Source organism: Chrysemys picta, chromosome 23 (genome assembly GCF_011386835.1).
Source record: "Chrysemys picta bellii isolate R12L10 chromosome 23, ASM1138683v2, whole genome shotgun sequence".
Taxonomy (NCBI): domain Eukaryota; kingdom Metazoa; phylum Chordata; order Testudines; family Emydidae; genus Chrysemys; species Chrysemys picta.
In genome coordinates this window covers 10,498,476-10,519,814 of record NC_088813.1, presented here as the reverse complement: position 1 = coordinate 10,519,814, position 21,339 = coordinate 10,498,476, and the positions used below count along the sequence as shown (strand labels likewise).

Genomic DNA, 21,339 nt, shown 5'->3' with positions numbered 1-21,339 from the left:
TCCTGTTCCACTGGAAGCAGCAGTCTCCCACACACAACACCTCGCTTCCCAGTCCGTACCTTCTAGCAGCAAACATCTTAGGCTTGTACCCACCATTGCTTACTCCCCCGACTCAAAACCGTCTCATAAAGCCCCAATGGGTTGTACCCTTTCTGTGTTACCCTCTCCCATTCCAGCCTGTCCAAAATATTGCTACTAAGGCCTTCTCTTGTTGCTAACCCCCACCCCTTTGTAAGCTTCCTCTCACTATTATCAGATTTAAGCTTTTAAGCCCTATCTTCCTGGCCCTGTAAGTGTTTTATAAGTGATCATCTTGCTTTATAAGTGAGCTCTCCTAATCAACTCATTCTCCAATGGCTTTTACCACATAATTGGACTATGTTCTTCAACCATTTTTGCTGCTCAATGGCAGGTGGAGCAGCAAAGCCTGCTAGGCGTCCTAACCTAATTGTTACCTGTTTCACCCACAGCTGGAGACAAACAGAGACAAGAGCTACCTGGTGTAGTGAGGAGCAAAATAATGTGGCTAGCCCACGCTGACAAAAGGACGGTGTGTGCGAAATGGTGTTCTCTCCATTTGTGTGGCTGTAGGGGGACCAGACAGCAAGTGTGAAAAATTGGGACAGGGAGTGGGGGATAATAGGAGCCTATATAAGAAAAAGCCCCAAATATTGGGACTGTCCCTATAAAATCAGGACATCTGGTCACCTTGTGTGGCTGTGGCCAAAAAAAAAAAAAAGAGTAACAACCAAGCCCCATTTTAAAATGTCACCTGACTGGTGTGTGAATTGCAACAGCTGACACGTGGTGCTGTGCCTGGGGGTGTGGGCATAGGCATAGTCTGATTTCTATATTCTCCCTAAACTACACCCAGGGAGGTGGGGCAGGAACTGACAGGCCTGCACGCTATGTGGGTGGCCACGGGTAGGATTTTGAGGGGCTGTTACGAAGCTTGCATGTGAAGAGAGGGAGAAATGGGGGCTGTGCCCATAAACGTCCCAGCCCGGCAGGGTGGGCCTTGGTGCCCCGTTACCAAGGTGTGAGCTGCCCTTGAACACGGTGCCAGTCAGTCTGGGGTGTGGCACCCAAAGCATCTCCCCAGGGCAGGGGCACAGGGCACCCCTCGTGGGAGGGCGGGCCTGTGCTTAGAGAGGGGGCTTAGCCGCCTCTCCTAAGGGACCCGCTCTACCCTCAGGCACCTGCCCACCCCTACAGCTATGTCCATGTACAGGCTGTTCCCATCTCCTGTTAACCCCGCCCCCAGCCTGTGCCCCTCAGCAGGGTCCCGCCTCCGCCCCCGGGCCGCGTTGGCGGGAAGATGAAAGCGCGGGACCCTTAAAGGCAGCAGCTTCAGCGTGCCCACGGCGCATGTGCGAGGAGTCGGTGTCCGCGCGTGATGATGACGTATGCGGAAGGACACGTCACCCTGCTCGGGAAGCTGCTGAGAGGCTGGGTGCCGGAGGGAGAGGTACGGCGGGGAGCGGGGGGTGCTCCCATTGCGAGCGGGGGGGTTCCCCCCACTCCCAGCTGCGGGAGGGTCTGGGGAGAGCCTGTGGTGGTACCTGCCGCGGCTAGGGAAAGCCCCGGGGTGCTGAGGCAGCATGGCCTAGTGGTCAGAGCACTAGGCTGGGACTCAGGAGAACTGGGCTGTACTCCCGGCTCTGCTACTAGTCCGCTGGGTGGCCTTGGGCCAGTCACTTCCCTGCCATGTGCCTCAGTTTCCCCATCTGTAGCACAGTGATAATGATCCTTGGTAAAGTGCCTGGAGACCTACGGATGACACGGGCTGTATGAGAGCTGGGTAGTATTGTTAGTGGCTAGGGAGGAAGGCCAAGGTCTCGGGAGCCAGAGTCTCCTATTGAGAGGGGGGGTGGGAAAGTTCTGGTAATAAAGCCCAAGTTCTGGGAGGTGGCTGAGCTGCCCTGAGTCCCTGGCCAGACTTCCTCTCTGGAGGAGAAAGGGGAGGGACTCTAAGTGAGAGTGGGTGAAGAAACCATCCCATCTATTCACCTAGGGCCCATGATAGATTCAAAAGAAGGCCTAGATTGGTGTGTATTAAACAGCTAGAGGTGGACTATCCTCTCCCACCTCCAGGCTCTCTCTCCATCATTAGGTTGCCTGCCCTTAGCTGAAGGTGAATAGCTCAGAACCCTAATTGGAAGAAAGTAAAGGATTCTCTGGGAGTTCAGCAATTTGCCACAGGCAGGATCAATGGGCCAAACGTACATGGGACCTATCAACATTTGTGCTGATGAAAGATTCTGCTTTGATGACTGGAGGCTGAAGCCCTCTTTTTCTACAGAACAGAAATAGCATGAGCGGCAGCAGGGCAGGTTCTCAGCTCCTGCCAGTGTATATTGCCCCTAAATTGGAGCAAGCACTTCTGTGGGTGAAAGGGGAGTGCAGTCTCCAAGATCAGTTAGCCCTTGTCTTCACTGATGACCAGTTAATGACAACCATGGTGGTAACTTTTGTAATGTGTGTGCTTATTCTCTGAAAACTGTGCTGAGACCCAACAAGTCTTTTCACGCAGGCCATTGAACAGTTATCAGGTGGTATCTGTTTTTTCTTATTGCCACCCAGTGCTGGCAATATAAAGCTGACAAACTCCATATCCCATTTCTAAGCTATCCAGCCCTGGGCTTGCATACTGTGTTTTTCTACCTTTAGTATAAGTTAGTTTAAAAAAAAAGGCTCTTAGAAGGTGACTGACTAAAGCTTACTTTTCCAAAGTGACTGTTCTTACTGCTTTGGGCCCAAACAGATCTTCCTGATTTATTTGTCCCTCTTCTCATCTTGCTCCTCAAAAATTGGCTGTGGGTAAGGCCATGTCATGGATCAAAGAAGGAGAGTTGACCATCATAGAGAGATTTTGTGCCAACATTATAAAGGTAAGACATAAACCTCAGTGCTATCTGTGACAACCAAGCATTTTCAAGATTGCTTCTCCATATTAGAGAAAAGAACTATCACTGTGACTGCTTCTGTAAAAAAATGCCACTGTACAGAACACATGTTAACACTAGTACTGAATGTACATTCCTAAATTGTTTTCAGGGATGGAAAATTACACTAGCTTGAATCTTGTGGATGACCAGAGCCATAATTGTTGCTCGTCAGTAGCAAGCTGGGATTCCCAGATTTCTAATATTTGTAGCGCTGTCTGATCAAGAGATACATTATTTTAAGATTCATTATCTTGTCATCCTCTTGCCCTTTCTCTCATTTCATTTCTGATAACCAGCATCATAAGAATCACTAGAGCTAGAAATTATTTTACCATCTAAAAGCAGATGGAAACCCTAGTTTTCAAATGGTATTACGTGTTTATGTCTGTCTAGTGGTTTGAGAAATAATGGCTGTTAAAATCATATGAGAATTGAAGAGGGGGTGGGAAGGATGCAGACAGAATATTTTAGATTCATATAATTCCAATTCTTCTTTAAAAAAATATTTATATTGAATGTAATATATCCCAATAGTTCTAGAAAACTGTCTGCCATACCCTCTGCAAGCAAGTCTCGAGAAACTTATGCTGTTGCTGACATAAGCATCTCTGTTTCCATGCTCAAAAAGAGCTGTAGATGCCCGGTGAAATTAAGGGGAGGAAATATCCATTTTAGGGGTGAAAGTCAGATTTTTCTCCATGTAGATGAGTTGGGTCTGTAGTTTCTCTTGAATGCTGAAATTGTAAATGTTTACAATACTGGCACTGTGGGACTCGGAATACCTGCTGAGTCTTCACTGACAGAAGGTGGTAATCACTTCATAGTGCTGTTCCAGGCTCTCTTGTGCGACAGAGAACTGACCATATTTAGGATACAACAGGGTAAAGGAGAGCCAAAGGCAGTTAATGGTGAGTGCCACGGTCATAGTGCTTCAAATGGACTCTAAGCTAGGGTTACCAAAGAGCCATATGTACATCTATCTAGTAGCCTGTGTTCTTCTGTCTTTCGTTATTTTGACTCCCCTTCGCCCCCGAACTTTACAGGGAGTCCATTAGATGGATTCCATACTAAAGGGGAGGCACTGCCAGGAGTTGGATGGATTAAGCTAATTGAGGTGGGACTCCAAGTTGGTTGTTAGCTTTCTAGTCTGTTTAGCCTTTCTTTTTCTTGCCATCTAGGCAGGTCCAATGCCCAAGCATGTCGCATTCATCATGGATGGGAATCGCCGTTATGCTCAGAAATGCCACGTGAAGAGGCAGCAGGGGCATTCAGAGGGCTTCGACAAACTGGCACAGGTGGGGTGGACCTTCTGTATAGGTGCTTCTGGGTGACAGCGGATTGGATGTTGGATCCCTGATTCCAGTTTTCCTCAGCATTTTCTTTCTTCGTGCATGCACAATTGTCCCCTTTCTTAAAGGGAGTGGAATCTGGTATTTAGACCCTGGGGCTGGGAGTCAGAATTCCGGGGTTCTGTTCTCAGATCTACCATTGACCCCTGTGGCCTTGGGAGAGTCACTTAATCTCTCCTATTTACTCATCTGTAAAACAGGGAAATAATACCTACCTCACAGATCATGCGGCCTAATGTTTATAAAGCGCTTTCAGATCCTTTAGTGAAAGATTGCAAAGTACACAGTGTGATAGATATGACAATATCCTGGACAAACCTTACTGAACTGAGTCCAATACCTTTGGGATTCGATTAAATATGCAATTGTTTGTGTTATTGTGAGATTGTATGTAACTTCTCGGGGGGGAGGGGGGTGCAGTGCTAATGTAATTCCTCCAGTTATCGGCCCTTTGAAGTCTGTCCGTCCCCCCGTGTCTTCCCCCCCCCCCCCCCCCCCGGAGAGGCTCATATGTACTAGTTCAAACTCTGTTCTCTAGGGACCAACATCCAAAAAAAGGATTTTGGGATAAATAGCCTGTTGTTTAAACAGACTCAGAGCTTTTGATTCTGATCCAGCAAACAGACAAGACCCCCAGTCTGTGGAGGTCTCCAGTCCTTAAGGAAGGGTTGGACGGACTGACACCGACCAAACTTCTGGAGATTGGGGGGGCGGGGACGGGGTAATCTCCAAGATTATTAGCAAGCATTTAGGTTCTTTTATTGTTTTTGAATATGTTTCCTCTGTGAGGAGAAAGAAAGCAAGCAGGCTCATTTAGGCAATCTGTCTTTTTTGCTGGGAATAACACAGTGAAGGCAGGGAACTGTTTAGCCTAGAAATCCTGGTCAGAAGGGAGAGAGATGGGTGCGGGGGCTGGAAGCCTGAAAGTCAGTGCTCTAGCTGGACCACTAAGGGGAAGTACAAGTGCACTTGCCATGAACTGACACATGCATTATTATATTATGTATTAATCTTTTCTCTTGTATGCTACAAGAAATGGTTTCCTTGGGTGGGTTAGTACTCGGTCTGTTCTGGAATTGACCTCTCTGGCTTAAATACTGTAAATGTTTTCAGCCCTCTGTGACCCTTCTGCTAGATGTTTATTTCACGAAAGTGGCTCATCCCTACTCCCTCTACCTAGGCTTCCGAGATTCTGCGCATTGTTATAACTTCTGTGGCTACAAAGAGTTCCTGGCCATAATAAGTGACTGTAGGAAGTGTTGGTGTAACTCTGCACTGAAGGTGCTCAGATTGGAACGTTAATGAAATGGAAAGGTGACAAATTCAAAACTGATGCAAAGAAATACTTTTTCCACACAGTGCGTAATTAGACTGTGAAACTCCATTGCCATATGACGTTGTTGAGGCCAGGAACTTTGCGAGATTCAAATAAGATTTGGGCATTTATATGGATAACAAGAATATCCAGAGTTCTAACAGTTGATAGTTTGGGGGGTGGGGGGAAGGGAAGGTTGTTTTTGGTTTTGTTTTTTGTTTTGTTTTGTTTTTTTGTTTTTTTTTGGTGGTGGTGTGTTTTTTAAGGTTCTGGAAGGGATATAAAACCTCATGAGTCAGGGTTTATGCCAATCTCTAACTATTAAGGGTTAGGATGAGACTTTCATGGAAGTTTGGCTGTCCCACATCTGCCTACTGTAAGTTTCTTCTGAAGCATCTGTCGCTGGACACTGTTGGAAACGGGACACTGAACTAGATGAATCTCTGGTCTGACCCATTACGGCAGTTCCTATGTTCCTAAATGCTCCTTCTGTTTTACTGGCTGTTCTTAGAACACACTGTAATCTACCCTGTAACAGGCCCTACAGTTACACTCAGTGTTTAGGTTCTGAGCAGGGGTAAAGAAAGGTTATATTTGTTCAAGCCAAGATTATTTTCCAGAGTTCTTTGAGGTGAACCTGGAACCTTTATGGAACTAGGGCCATGGTAGACTCTTTTTTTCTTTTTTCTTTTTGTCCCAGTCACTGTTAGTGGAGTGATGAAGTTCACACGCTTGCTGAGATCTGGTGCTCTGAGTCAGTGGGGTACACAGAGCTCTTCCATGGGGTACATCAGCTCATTTAGATATTTGCCTAGTTTTACAACAGGCTGCATAAAAAGCACTACCGAAGACAGTACAAACTAAAATTTCATACAGACAAGACTTGTTTATACTGCTCTATATATTATACACTGAAATGTAAGTACAATATTTATATTCCAATTGACTTATTTTATAATTGTATGGTAGAAATGAGAAAGTCAGGAATTTTTCAGTAAGAGTGTGCTGTTACATTTGTATTTTTATGTCTGATTTTGTAAGCAAGTAACTTTTAATTGAGATGAAACTTGGGGGTACACAAGACAAATCAGACTCTGAAAGGGGTACAGTAGTCGGTAAAGGTTTTGAGTCACTGCTCTGAGTGACTCAATTTTTCCTCTTGCAGACGCTGAGGTGGTGCTTGAATCTGGATATCCGGGAGGTCACGGTCTATGCATTTAGCATTGAGAACTTTAAACGCTCCGAGGAGGAGGTGGATGGGCTGATGGAGCTGGCGAGGCAAAAATTTAGCCGCCTGCTGGAAGAACAGTAAGATCCTCTCAAGCCCACGCCGAGAGGGCGAAATAAATTTGGGGCAAAGGGAGAAATGGCAGTAAGGGATGTTAAAGTGATGTAGTGATGTGATGTGATGTGTTAATCTGCATTAACTCAATGAAAGCAGCTGTATATGTCTCCAGCTGGAGACCTGGATTCAGTGTGGATTTATATGACCACAGAGAGGCAATTTAATGTTCAACAACTTGGCACATTTATTTGTGTCTGCGTGCAACGTGCGACAAAAAGAATGAAAGCCCTGACTTTTGTGACATCAGAAGAACTGTCAGGGGACAGGGTTAGAATAAAGGGGGCTGGGTTAGCGTAGTTCAGTTTTTAGGTGAATTGGTAAAGGTAGAGAGGGGCTGGAATATTGGAGAGGTGCTGTACATCAGGACTGAAGTAGGCTGAAAACTTGTATAGCACCGGTTTGCACCGTACTGGACTTGAGCCAGCGTCATTCTCCACTCAGGAGCTGGTACTGGAATACAAAGGTGGTTGTGGATTTCAGGATAGCGCTACTAGGAGAGTGTCTCTTCTGTCCAAAATAACTATATAATGAGCACGTTTCCTGTTGGCATTGTTTTTCCCTTGTTGATGCACTAGTCTCCCCTCCAATTGGAAATTAGTGATAGGTGAATAGCCACTACTAATTCTAGTTGCCCGTACCCCTCTTAATTTCTGCTTAGTAAAACGCAGGAAAATAATCACTTGTATAAAAATCTTTCTTGTGATGAATTTAATAGCCTCTAAGTATGGCAAACAATGCACAATCCCACGACTATGATCCTTATCTTGGTTCTTTTTTGGACAATTACTGAACTATTTCTGTGTGTTGGGAAACTGGGTTATTTTTATTTTTAAATTTCCCTTGAAGAAATGGCTAGAGCTCTAGTGATGGTCAAATTCAGGTTGCCTGTAAACAATTTCAACACTACAGGCCTCACTGCCAGTTACACCAGGTCTTCATTTCACCTGTAATGTTATGACCCTCTTCCATAAAAGATGTTAGGAGTGCCAGATGTGACTTACAGGCAATAGGTAGGCCCTACCAAATTCACAGCCATGAAAAACGCATCATGGACCGTGAAAACTGTTCTTTTGTATACTTTTACCCTATAACAATATTTCTCAAACTGAGGGTCCTGACCCAAAAGGGGATTGCAAGGCTATTGTAGGGGGAGAGGGGTCATGGTATTGCAACCCTTACTTCTGCACTGCCTTCAGAGCTGGGCGGCCAGAGAGCCGCAGCTGCTGGCTGAGTCTCCAGCTTTGAAGGCAGTGACATTATCAGCGGCAGCACAAAAGTAAGGGTGGCATTGGGGAGGGGAGTCATCACTCTTTGGGGGAGGTTGTTGTGGGCTTTACGTGTTTATATTGCTGGTTTTAAATACATATTCATGCTTTCTTACAACACTGTGAAACTTAAGATTTTTAAAATGCTATGACCATGAAACTTACGAAAATGGACTGTGAATTTGGTAGGGCTATGGCATGCCTGCTGTTGATCAGAGCCCGGCTGCTCGCCTCAGCCTTTGTTGTTCTGTGTAGGGAGAATTTGAAGAAGCACGGTGTGCGTATCCGTGTCCTTGGGGACCTGCCACTTCTGCCACTGGATATTCAGGAATTGATTGCCCAGGCTGTGCTGGCAACCAGGAACTACAACAAGTGAGTAATACACAATTCAAAGTTGCAGAGATACTGTATCCATCCCATGCTCTTGGAAGTGGAGGTTCAACAGACACTGCACATTGTCCCTTTCTGCCTTTTTCCCCATAAGCATGCATCAGTGTTCTAGATAGATTCTTCTTTCTGTTACCTGCTGGGTCCTTTCTTGAGTTAGTTTCTTTCACGTTTTTCAGGTGTTTCCTGAATGTCTGCTTTGCATACACGTCAAGACATGAAATCAGCAATGCAGTGAGAGAGATGGCCTGGGGAGTGGAACAAGGACTACTTGAACCTAGGTAACTCATGTGTCTTGCTCTAATGACCCTAGTCTACCCACATCCCCCTCACCGCTTCTGGGATTACTGTGCAGTCTTCCATAGGTGCAACAACATAAGAGCCATTGCTTTAAAATCCAGTCTGTTTCTGGATGTCACCATTAGGATGGTGGCATGAAATAAAGCAGGGTGGATTTGATTTAAATCAAATTGATTTAAATCACTAGTCAGGAATACTCTATTTAATCATGGATTTCTACATAAAAGTGCATTCTTGTTGGTTGTTATAACCTTAATACATATTCTTCACAACTCACAAATAGATGTAGGTTTCATTTTAGAAGGTACACACTATACATTTTTAAAGTGATTTACTTTGAAAACTTTTCAGATTTAGTTTTACAGCTATATCAGAAAATGAATGTTTGGTTATTTCAGTTACCAAAGGTAACTGAAGCAGATAGTTCACCTCCCAATGACTTCATAAATATCTCCAGTTCAACAGGTTAATCATTAATATTTGGAGCATTTTCTTGCCATGCTGTATTAGGAGGGGAACATCACCAGACAGACATTTAAATTGTTTTATTTAACTAAAACAACAAGGTTATGTATTCTGGATTGTTTTCTTCAACAGCAAACCTATACTATTTTAACAAAACAAGCATATGAATTTTTGAATTGTTAAACATTAAAGTTTTTTAAAATCAGGTTTATTTTTGTTAATTGTTTTAACTAAAATAGTTAAATTAAAGATTTTAAAAAAAAGTTAAATAGACTGTCAGCCAGGTCAACATGAGAAACTTAAAATATTGGCTTCTACAGCTAACTCAGTCGTCTTCACCTTCATTTTCCTGTTTGTTCATAATCTGGAGAAGAAAAACAAGCTTTCCTGCTTTTTCAGGTCCCAAACGATTTCTCAGTTTGGAATGAATTAGTCCAAAGAAAGAAAATATTCTTTCTACACAGGCAGAAGAAGCTACTGCTGTTAAAAGTGAGATTATTACTTCAACAGTCTCTGAATCCAAGTGCTTAAGTGACTGCCACCAGTTCACTGGTGTGACTTTCTTTAAAACATCATCAGCAAACATATATTTCTTGAATGGTTCACCCTTAGCTCAGAAGTTATTCTAGTTGGCATTATGGAGGGATGATTGCTGGATGTCCATGTCATAGCCAACTCCTCTTCTTCAGCAGTTAAGGTTTGACCCTGGTACCGAGTATTGCGAATACTTGCACGAAAATGAGCTGGAGATAGTGCTTGTCCCATTCTTTTTTTTTTTTTTTTTTAATGCTTGTAATTTAACTCTGTCATTGCATATTTCTCTTTTTAAGATCTCACTCCGTTCCTTTCAAATTTCAACAGCGTCAGCAATAAAAGAGCTATTTCCCTGCATTTTGTTCAAGGCTACAGAAATAGGCTTCAGGGTACTCAGCATGTGTTCAACATTTCTCTTAAGCCCAATGTTGAGAACTTTGGCTGTGACAGTGCCATCTATTTTTCACAATTTTGTTCACAAACTGTCATCAGATTAGGCCAGTTCTTGATATTGTGCTCAAAACAGTCCACTGCTGAGTTCCATTGCACGTCTTGTGGGAAAGTTAGCTTGGTTCCTCCCACTTTTTTCAGAGCAGCTGCTGCAAAGTGGTTATTACAGAAGTATTTTGCAATTTCAACAACATTAGCCTTTAGTTCTGGAACACTGAAGTCTTTGGCTAGGATGTGCATCAAATGAGCACTGCAACCATATGTTATTAGCTTGGGACTCTCTTCTAAATTTCTTCTAACCTTGGATACATTTGCAGCATTGTCTGTGACCAAGTTGTGTAATAGACATTTGAAATTTTTTTCACGGTTTGTTATAGCTTTTACTGCTACTTCTTGTAAGTATCCTGCTGTGTGTGCATTTCCTGAAGTATCAAGTGTTTCTGTAAGGAAAACCTTCTCTTCTTCTGTTGTCACACAAGCACATACAACAGGATCATTGTGGAGATTGCTCCACCATCAAGACTCAGGTTAACAATTTTACCTCTAGACCTTTTGCACACTGCTCAATTTCTCTTTCATACACTTTATCCGGCAATTTGCCTGCGACATCTGCTCTGTTGGGTGGACTGTATCCTGGTCTTAATGACTGAACCATGCTAATTAAATGTGGGTTCTCAATCATATGGAAAGGAGAGTTTGTTGCATAAACAAACCAGGCAATTTTTTCATCAATTACCTCTTTTTGTAATCTGCTGGTTCCTATCACAAACTTATCTATAGTTGTTTCTGGATGATGGAGATGTTTGTTTTTTCTTTTTCTTTTTGCTACAGGCGATATACTGTGGCTATGTGACATACATGATGTGACTGAAACACTATCATTGGCAGATAACTCTGAAACTATAGAAAACGATGGTGATCTTAAAAGTGGATAGTCTTCAGAATCCTGTATGTTGAGGATGGATTCTCCTAAACAAAATAAGTCAATGCAGTTATTTAATTATTATTACGATACTGCTCATTTAGTATTACTCATTGTATTCACTGACACTCAGTACTACTTTAAAGGTGAAATTGTAAAAGGAAGATCTGCCTATTTCAGCTATTTATTTTTTTATCACAACTGCATCTAAAATGATAGTACCATAGAGTAACAACTATATTTTTTGCTCAAACATGAGAATTCAAGAATAGTCCATAAAGAAGACAGGCAGTCCTTAAGAAAGAAGTATGAAATAAAAAAGCTTACCGACCTGAAGATCCTGCATGTTCAGACATGTTCCTTTCATCCTCTTCAACGCAGCTTCCTCCTGAGAAGGAACACTTCTCATGATGTTGTTTTATCCGGGCAACCAGGCCTTGCATTTCTTTGCTTGCATTTTGCATGCATGCCTCTCTTACCTACAGGTAGAGGAACTTAATTAAAATATTCCCAAACTGGGTCTCTCTTACGGCCTGCTGCCATTATAGGTTTTCCCTTCTAGTGAGAGAATGGTATGGTAGATCTCAAATCAATGAAGGCTACACTCAAAAAGACCTCAAGATTTCTTGAATATGCTGCTCCAATAGTTTCACTTTTGTTTCTACTGCCTGTCCCTCCCTTCTCACATTTATCTCCAGACTTCTTCTCCTTGTCCAGATCTATTCTGCCCCCCCAACAATCTTCTATTCATTGAACTTTTTGAAACTTTGCACTTTGAGAGAGAGGTAAGGGATTGACTGTGTGTACACAAATTTGCAGAGGGACAATAGGGTTTAGGTCTGTAATTTCTCACCTCAATATATTATTTATTTAAAAACATTTTTGCTGTTAACAAGCATGTTATCTCTGGAGACACAAATCCACAGTTTGAGAACTGCTTAACTAAACATTTCTGATGGTATCTTCTAGACTGAGCATTGAGTCCCTTTGGGTAGATAAAGATTAACCTAAATAATCTATAACGAAACCCCTGGAACCTCACAAGGTTAGGTCCCTAATCCATTAATTTTTGGAATTAGTTTATAAAACTTTTCTTAAACATTACATGACTATATTGTCTCATACTATAGAATTAGAATTTATAGTCTCTATTCCATGATGAGATATCTTTGAGCTATAATGTATCTTGATTTAAAACCATCTTTAGATAGGTTTTTTTCCTCAAAAAGTATTTTATCCAAAAAAATCCAACTAAAAAAAAAAAATCGGATTTTTTTTTTTTTTTATTTAATCATTTACTTTTTTCCAGGGTGGATAAAAATAACTGGGAGAGCAAGACTGCTTTTGATCAAAAGACTTCAATGTGGAATTTTCTGTATGTGGTGATAAAGAATTCAGGGGTGATGGGTTTACAAGGTCTTTCAGCGAATAGTCAATCCTCTCTCTCCACCACTGCTAACCACACTTGACAGGATAATGAGTTGCTCTTTAAAAGGGTGCTGGATGTGATTCCAAAACTGGTCCCTGGAGTGCTTGCTTGTGGCGCACAGAGAGCTGGTTAGTCATATGATGGTGGCCTCTCCTTATTTCCAGCTGCTGGACTGCATAAAAAAACCAACCACAATTATATCAAATACCTTAATATTGAGACAGATTCTGTGCCCCTTTCCATCCCCTTTGTTCTATGGGCCCTAGCCCTTTTATAAGGGGATCCCCCAGCATGGAGAAGTCCCAACAGCTGTGGAGCTGGCATAGCCAGCTCCTACACTGCCTTCTCCACAATTTCCTGGCACGGGGGGACAGAGAGGAGGTGCGCCCAAGACACACTGGTGCTGTGGAGTGTCAAGGCCAATACCTTCCCCTGGATGTACATCAGATTGCTTTGCAATGTCCAGTCTTAAACTGAGTCCTTGTTTCAGGTAACCCGTCTATGCTACAAGTACAGACATGTAGGCGACCATGTTACAATGCAGTTGTCTTAAACTGGTTCCACCCCGCTTCAATTGTAGTGTGTGGGATCTTAACTATGTCTCTTAACGAAGCTAAAGCTTTGGATACACCCAGCAGGAATTCTAAGATCTCACCTACACTGTAAATTTGAACTGTGTTGTAACTAGTTTAGGGAGCAAACATGTGGTAACCCGTAGGGTATATAGGCCCTTACTTTACAGGTTTTGATAGCTACACAAAACTTTTTTTTTTTTTTGGTCCCAATACACCCATAAATGCCATTTTAAAGAGACAGTAACACCACAGCGCCTTGATTTGGTAAGTTGTGTAGTCCGTCAGTTAATGTATTGTAAAAACAGGATGATTCCTTAAAAATTTCACCTGATATTTTGTCATATTTTCCCTACTGGCCCTTAGGCATTCACTGATTCCAATCAGACTAGTTTATAGTGACTGAAAATTACTATATGGCCTTAGATAACATGGTGATGAGTACAGTACAAGAACCTGAACGGAACAAAAGTGAGCTGGAGGGTCTCAATTCAGTTCCAGTGTTTATGGCATAAAAGATGCCTTGACAGTTGGCTTCTTTGCTGGCAGTCTCAGTTGTGAGGTCAAGTAACAAATGGATTATAGAGACTGAACTCCCCGCTCCAGCATGGAGAGGGGATAGAGTTGAGATGGTCAAGAGAGGGGAAGGCGCTTGCACTGCCACTGTCTGTGCTGTAGATCTCTTCAATCTCTGGTGTTCTCTGTCCAGAACTGCAAACTCATACCTTTGTAAGTAGGCCTAGTAACTCTGATTTCATGGTGTTGTCACTGTCGGGTTATGAAAGTGATCTTATTAATGGGAGGTCTCTCTGTCTGTCTCTCTTTCTCTCAGCGATGTGTCAGAGTCATTGCTCGATAAATGTCTTTACACCAACAACTCCCCCAACCCAGACCTCCTGATACGAACCTCTGGAGAGGTCCGGCTTAGTGACTTCTTGCTCTGGCAGGTAAAACCTCTGTCTTGTCCTCAAAATATTCCGTATTTGCATAACAGGCCTTTCTTCTGAGCCCAGGAGTCAGCTGAAGGGAGAGGACCTCTTCAGAATCCAGTCATGTCTTGGCACCAGCAATTCACTGGATGGTCTAAATCCCAATATGAGCTTTTTCCATCTCTCCTGACTTCACGGTGCTCTAATGCACTCCAGTGCAACAAACTGGAGATTGTAATTGTCCTGAAAACACTTAAAATAAGAAATCACAGTCTAGTTCACAAGTTGGTGAAGAGACTGATTTGTACCTTCCTTGTTCATTCTCTCACTCATGTCAGTCCAAGTTTTAGATTATCTGAAACTGGGAACTAACCAGTCTGGCAACATATACCCCTGGGATGTGATGGAAGGAATGTGTGATGAGCATCCACTCTTAGCTGTGACTGTTCAGAGGGAAAGGTTTAAAAGGACATTATCAGGTTTAAAAATAATAGATTTAAGACTAGCTTGTCAATATGCACTTTATTTCCGTTTATTTCCTTTTCTATTTCTTGTGCGCTAGAGCAGTGCTGTAAAGTTTGGGCTGCAAACAATGCAGAAACATGTTGGAATCAAACTGCTTTTCAGTTAAATTAGAGGGGGGGGCGGAAACAAACTTGTTTGGACCCTAAATTACCTGCTGCCTTTAAACAATCACTGATCATGTCTCGGTTACCAGCTCTGCAGATGACAAGTTTGCAGATGTTCTCTAATCTGAGTTGTGACTTGCTTCTAAATTGTCCTGCCCTTCTCCTCCAAAAGTTTGGGGTACACATGTACTCTGGGCAGATATGAACATCATAAGCGAATGTTGCTCTCACTACTTTCATTCATCAACTCACCAGTGAGGTAAAGGATTAATGGCCTTGAAGAATGAACTGCATCAATAAGGGTCCCTCCAGGTAGTGCCTGAGCCAACTTGACAGGGCATTAGTGGGAAATGTACATTCCTACAGCACTTGTTATAAATGGAGTTCTTCATTCTGTCAGTCTGGCATTCTTCATCAGCACAGTTTCCACAATAGCAGTTTGTAATAATATTAGAGGTGGAGGTTCTGACGAGCTGAATCCCTGCTTTCCTTCGTTCTTGCTTCTCCTCCTCATAGTGTGATCCTGTAATGTAGACCTATAACAAACTGAATGGCAACACAGAGAAGGGCACAACAGCTGTCACCCAATAATATGTCTGACAAATACCTTTATGCCATGTATCTGCGCTGGTAAAATGAGTTTGTTCAACTTCTAGTCTACATTGGAGAATGGGAGGAAGTGGCCAAGAAATGGATCACACGTTCTGGAGAAGTTATTAAGTGGTGTGAGGGTTGTGACACTGGAAGTGTGTCCATACAACATGACAGCCCTGAAACAGGAGTTATTCTGATGCTGATGAAGCTAATTTGAAATATTGAAGGGAATGTCTTAATTGTTATATTTATCTGAAACAAAATGAGAACTTAAAATTCTTTAGACTTTATATAGCGTTTTTTAAATCTTGAAAGAACTATACAGACAAGAGCAGTCCGTGCAATGTCCCTGGAAGGTAAAGCATTATCCACATCTTGCAGAAACCCTAGCAGAAGAATTACATAACTTTCCCAAGTCTTTAGAAGGAGTTGATGGCAAAACCAAGATTTAAGTGGAAAACTCCTGGCTCCCAGACCTATGATGTCACCACTGTGTCTCAAATCCAATGTGCAGTTAAAATGATATTAAGAGGGGGGAAAAAAGGAATCATACAAGATGTCCTATGATAAATGGTGGTCCAGAGGTCTTGTTCCGATCACTAATATGAACCGGTCATCCATCCCTGACCCAGGCTCCAACAGTCATGTGATGCTGTTTTAGTTTTGATGCTTAATTTACTAGCAATAGATTCTCTTAAGACTGATGTAGCAGTCTAACCCTGCCTGCATATTGTACTAAGGATGGAAGGCCCTTGCAGTCCCAACGGTAGAAACAAACAGGTGGAAACAGAACAGTGTTGAGCTGACTCTGAATTTCCTGGCTGTTGTGGTTTTAATTTAAACCCCCTTCATCCAAATGGTATGTTATCATCCCTCAGAGGAATGATTGTTGCTCAACGCTTCCCAGCCTTGTCCTATTAAAATTTCACACAACCAGTCCGATAAATCAGGCTGTGTTGTAATTCTTGGAATACTGTGTTGGACAGCCTCATGTACGCATGCAGGCAGGACCTGATAAACAAATCCTATGAGAGCCCCTGCCTGGGAAGCTCTGGCATGGCTTGTGACTGACAAAGCCACTTCTTGATGATTTTCATCCCTAGGTTATTAAATTCTTGGTGATCTTGCTTTCTGCAGACATCCCACTCATGCTTGGTCTTTCAGTCTGTGCTGTGGCCGGAATATTCCTTCTGGAACTTGTGTGAGGCTATCCTTCGGTTCCAGATGAACCACAGCGCTTTACAGGTAAGAGCACTAGCGAGGAAGAGCCCAAGACGATATATTGTCTACACAAATCAGTAATATGCTGGAGGCCAGGAGAGCATGTGTGTAACGTAGCCTAGTAAGTATTAGAAACATTGCAATTAACCATGTTTGGATAAACTAGTGATATGTCTAGTCAGACACTGTTTCGATAGTGGCCTACAGCAGATGTTCAGTGGTGGGGTGAGTACAATGATGCACCATATCAGCACTTGTCTGGTGGCTGGGGTGGCTTCTGCAGAATGTTTCACAAAACAATTTCTAGCCTTTATAATAATGATGGCGTAGAAAATCGGAGCCAATGCTGATCTGACCTGATTCAAAACCGTTTGCCTGAGTTTGCAGATAAAAGAAACAGCTCTGACAGCTGGGATCCTCCCCTGCTCATTTCATTAGAGTGTTCATTCTGAAGCATAATGATACATTGTAATACAATTAACTCATCGACTGATGATCATTTTAATAGAAATAGCCAGACACTTTGGGATTCTGGGCAGCACTGAAATACCACTACTTCTTCCATAAGTAATGAGAAGGTGAAAAGCCCCCCAAATGCTTCAGACTTCTTATAGGCTTGTCATTGATCATGTAATTTGGGTTGCACCTCAGTGTGACAACACATAAAATGTAAACAAATTCCCCTTATCTCACTTGATTGCTTTAATGTTCTCATTTATTTTGAGGGTATAATAGTGTTTTTAACCAGGCTCATTGTAATTAATGTTACCTAAATGTAGTTAACCCCAACTTCAAGGTATTAACATGTAAATTCCCAACTCTCTGGGAGCGTTCTTATCCTATCCCTTTCAAACATGCAGATTGTTGAAAAATAAGCAAATTAATGTTTTTACTGCAATTCTATTCATTTAATATTCTCTGCTTTCCATTTAGTTTTCTTTCTGACGTAGATTGATTTAACTAAGTAAGGAGGAATTTCTCCATCGGTGCTACGGCTTATTAAGTATGGGTTACTAAAACAGCCAAAAGTGAAACTGACTGTGGCTAGCTGTCATAATAGCTTCAAAGCTGTTAGCCCCATACATACTGAGATTAGGCCAGCTATCTCGTGGCAACCGGAAATCAGTTGAGGGTGTCTCTGCAGAAGTTGGTTAAAGATCTTAGCCAAAACTTGTTTGAATTTCTAATTTTGTTTTTGGCTTTATTTGGTACTTGTGTTCCCATGTATTACTAACGAATACAGTCAAATACAAGGATTTATTAAAAAAAAAAAAAAGTTACTCTATTTAAAATGAGTTACTGCTGCTAGACCAAGTTTTATAGGAACTCCGCATTTTCCAGTTGCTAGCACTGTCACTCATATCCTCATTTAAGAAGAGTTGCTAGTGCCTTAATTAAATGAATAACCAAGATTACTTCATCAGCCTTACACTTTGGATAGTGCTCCACATTGGTACATGAAAATTGAGTTAGATTTCCAGGCCCGTTCTCTCTCTCGAGCATCAGGGGTTGTACATGCTACTGGGAGTGCATTTAGGCTTTGTGGGAGGAGAGCTCCTTGTCACTCTAAAGCAGCGATACTCAGACTGGCGCTTAGGAGCCACAAGTGGCTCTTTAATGTGTCTTTTGCAGCTCTTTGCAGCGTATGATATTAAAACACTGTGATTTAATTATTTACTAATCAGGATACTTTTACTATGTTATTAACCAATTGTAGAATACTTGGTCAGTCATTTCGCTGTGAGAATAATGTATCAAAATAGTAAATGAAGCAATGAATTCAAACTACTGTGGCTCTTTTGGGTGATGATGATCGCTAATTTAGCTCTTGAGCCACTGAGGTCAGAGTATCACTGCTTTAAAATAACCACTGAAGCTTCAGAAGGAGCTGGGATGATGGCACATGAAGAAAGTCCCATCCAAGGCCAAGGAGGGTCCGCATAGGTGTGGGATGAATTGTGAAGAGAAGGAAGTATGTCAATGAAGATATGATAGGGTTTTGGTGGCTTGACTTCTGCTGCTAGATGACCATGAATTTTATCAGTTGAGGAGGTTTATTTTGGGAGGGGATTTCTGCACTGTCAGGACAGTTTTTGGAGACTGGGGGAGCCCCGAAGGGCTGGTACGGTTGAGGGTTTGAAAGCTAGCAGAAGGGACATGTCAAAGGCGTTTATCGCTGTGTGGGAGTATTGGAGAGTTACCTTACTCCCCTTCGGCCTCTGTTGGGACCAAACTGCCTCACTGTGCCATCTGCCATTCTGCAGCATAGGTTGTGCAACATAGAGGCTGGGGCCTTCTAATCCCAGATCATACAACTTCAGGCTTTTGAGCACCCCATTAATTGCTCTACAGTGGGCCCACAATTCAGTAGAGAGACTAGGAGTTTGGTACATGGCACTGGTATGTAGTAGTGAGGCAGCTGTAATCTGAGTTGCTGTGTGATAAATGGGGAGGAGGGTAGTGGAAATGATTAAGGAGAGATTGGTCAGCAAGCCACTTCCACTGAAATGAAGACAGCAAGTCCCTCCTGGTAAACAGGCACTCTGTCCAGAGGCAGAAATCCTATGTAGAAGAGTTCAGTTATCTTGTATTTCAAACAGGCAACACTATGCCTGTGGAACATACCTCAATTGAATGGCTCATCCAAGCACATAAGGAGTGCTTCTGCTCACACTACTAGCAGCAAGAAAGTTAAACTGGCATCTAAAAATCTCTCCTATAGACTTCCTCACTGGAGTGAGTTGGGGGTTATTCCCACTTTTTATGGCTACTGTTTGTCTTGTTGCTTACTTAAAAGGACAGCACTACCTTGGTATGTTTGCCATTTTGTTGTCACAACCCTAGAGTTAGAAATATTTTTAAAACAAAGCTTATTTTTGTGGAAAGCGTTGGGGAGACTCCTAAATCCATTTAAAAAAAAAAAGTCTCCATTCATGTAGACTTCTAGTATTCAAAGCTTCATGACTGCAGACTTCAAAATGCGATGTGGAGAGAAATCAAACTATTTTTGTACTAGAAAATTTCAATACTTAAATCTGTTACCTTTCTATAGCCCCCATACTGTGTCTTAAATCAGTGCATTATTAAGTCCAAAGTGTCATCTGGGTGGTGTTGAGCCTGCTCTCACTTTCTGCTGAAGCAGATTACTTCAGACAGCTGGTCATCAGATGGTAGACTTGCCCCATAAACCATTGTCCTGATTCCTATAACGCCACCTTTGAACAGCTTTGAGAACCGGTTCCAAGGATTCTGGGATGGCTTTGACAGGGACTGTTTCGTGTACATGGCTTTGTGGTTTGAGAGCTCTGTTGTAAACTAGTTTCTTTAGCTCTGATTCAGACACTTGAGGTTTTTCCGCTGGCAGTCACAGCCTTTTTTCCATTTTAAAAATGAGTCTGTGACCAGACCTAAGTCTCGGTGAAGGGTTCCTCCAGGATTTCCTTGTACCCTCTCCAGCCAATCAAACAGCTGCCTAACAGTACAGGAGATTCACACAGGGCCTATTTTAGGTTTAATCTACAGATTGATAGCTAAGTAAGCAGCGACTTATTTTTGCTGCAACCTGTTCTGCCATGTATCAGCACCACAGAAAGAGAAATGAGCGGAAAGAGCCAGTAAAACGCTAATACTCTATTGCTTTTCACTTCAGAAGGCCAGAGATTTGCACATGGAGGAAAGGAAGCGGCAGCAGCTGGAAAGTGACCAGGCTTATGTAACAAACAAGCTGCAACAGGAAGGGTCTGCATCCCATGGAGACTCTCAGCGCCGACGGACACTATTGCAGAAATACACTGCCCTGCGGGAAGAGAGAACCCAGGGCTTTCTGCAGGCCCTAGAGCACAAAAGAGTGGACTTCCTTGAAAGATTGTGTACAGTGTCTGCATGACCTGGATAGGCCTTGTGACGGTGAATATGAGCAGTGTTAGAAATAACACTACTGCTAGGCCAGAGGAATTCACTATGTGGGGGGTGGGGGTGGGGGGGTTCCACACTGGTGATGCAAGACTGGTACAAGATTTTATATCCAAAGTGGCACTATCCAAAGGGCAGAGGCTGAGTACTAAGTACTACTTCTGTAAATGCCACTGGGGAAGGTAACATGTCAGGATGGTCTTGCCTCCTGCCACTAAAAATGGAGAAAGGAATGCAATGCCTCCTCTCTTCTGTGCTGCCTGACTCTTTGCATCTCTGGGTATTTTTGTGACCAGCAGTTGACTAGAATGAACTTCCAATGTGGTTAAGGCCCCTTGTGAGTCAGCTGAGGCAAAAGAACCCAATTCTCTCTTAAATCTGCCTTGGGATCCTGTGCTTCAATTCCTACTGCCACTTTCAGCGAGATTTGTTTATTATAACAACGTGGGTGGTCAGCTCTTCCAAAGAAGTATGCTATTCCCATTCTGTGTGGAAAGAATTGTTAATGGTGGGGACCTGCTATGAGCTGTGGCAAAAAAATATTCTCCATAAATCATTTTCTTGTCAAATTTTTCCTTCTTTGCCCTCCTTGCCTTTTTGTTCCAGGTTTTGATACATCTGCTGCTGGCTTTCAAAGAGCTGTAGCAAAATATAGACCCTCAGCCATGCTGTATAGAGGAAGAAGTTGTTACTGGCCCTTAATATCATCTTGTACTTGCATTCTTGTTCCATTATCCTCTCTACAGTATTGAAAGAAGGAAGGGCACAGGTGT

The 21,339-nt window shown here is 42.7% G+C and overlaps 1 protein-coding gene across 2 annotated transcripts; it reads left to right on the top strand.

The window, feature by feature from the left end:
- Window positions 1-1,353: 1,353 nt before the first annotated feature.
- On the top strand, window positions 1,354-21,139 carry DHDDS (dehydrodolichyl diphosphate synthase subunit). 2 transcript variants are annotated; one of them, XM_005302029.4, is made up of 9 exons: window positions 1,354-1,468; window positions 2,765-2,891; window positions 4,127-4,243; window positions 6,778-6,920; window positions 8,478-8,594; window positions 8,789-8,890; window positions 14,114-14,228; window positions 16,571-16,678; window positions 20,304-21,139. In XM_005302029.4, exons 2-9 carry the CDS (start codon window positions 2,829-2,831, stop codon window positions 20,538-20,540), a joined length of 1,002 nt encoding a protein of 333 aa, XP_005302086.2. In that variant the 5' UTR covers window positions 1,354-1,468; window positions 2,765-2,828; the 3' UTR covers window positions 20,541-21,139. The 2 variants fall into 2 exon arrangements, with proteins under 2 accessions (XP_005302086.2, XP_065433216.1); XM_065577144.1 differs by having other exon boundaries at window positions 16,537-16,678.
- The last annotated feature ends 200 nt before the right edge of the window (window positions 21,140-21,339 follow it).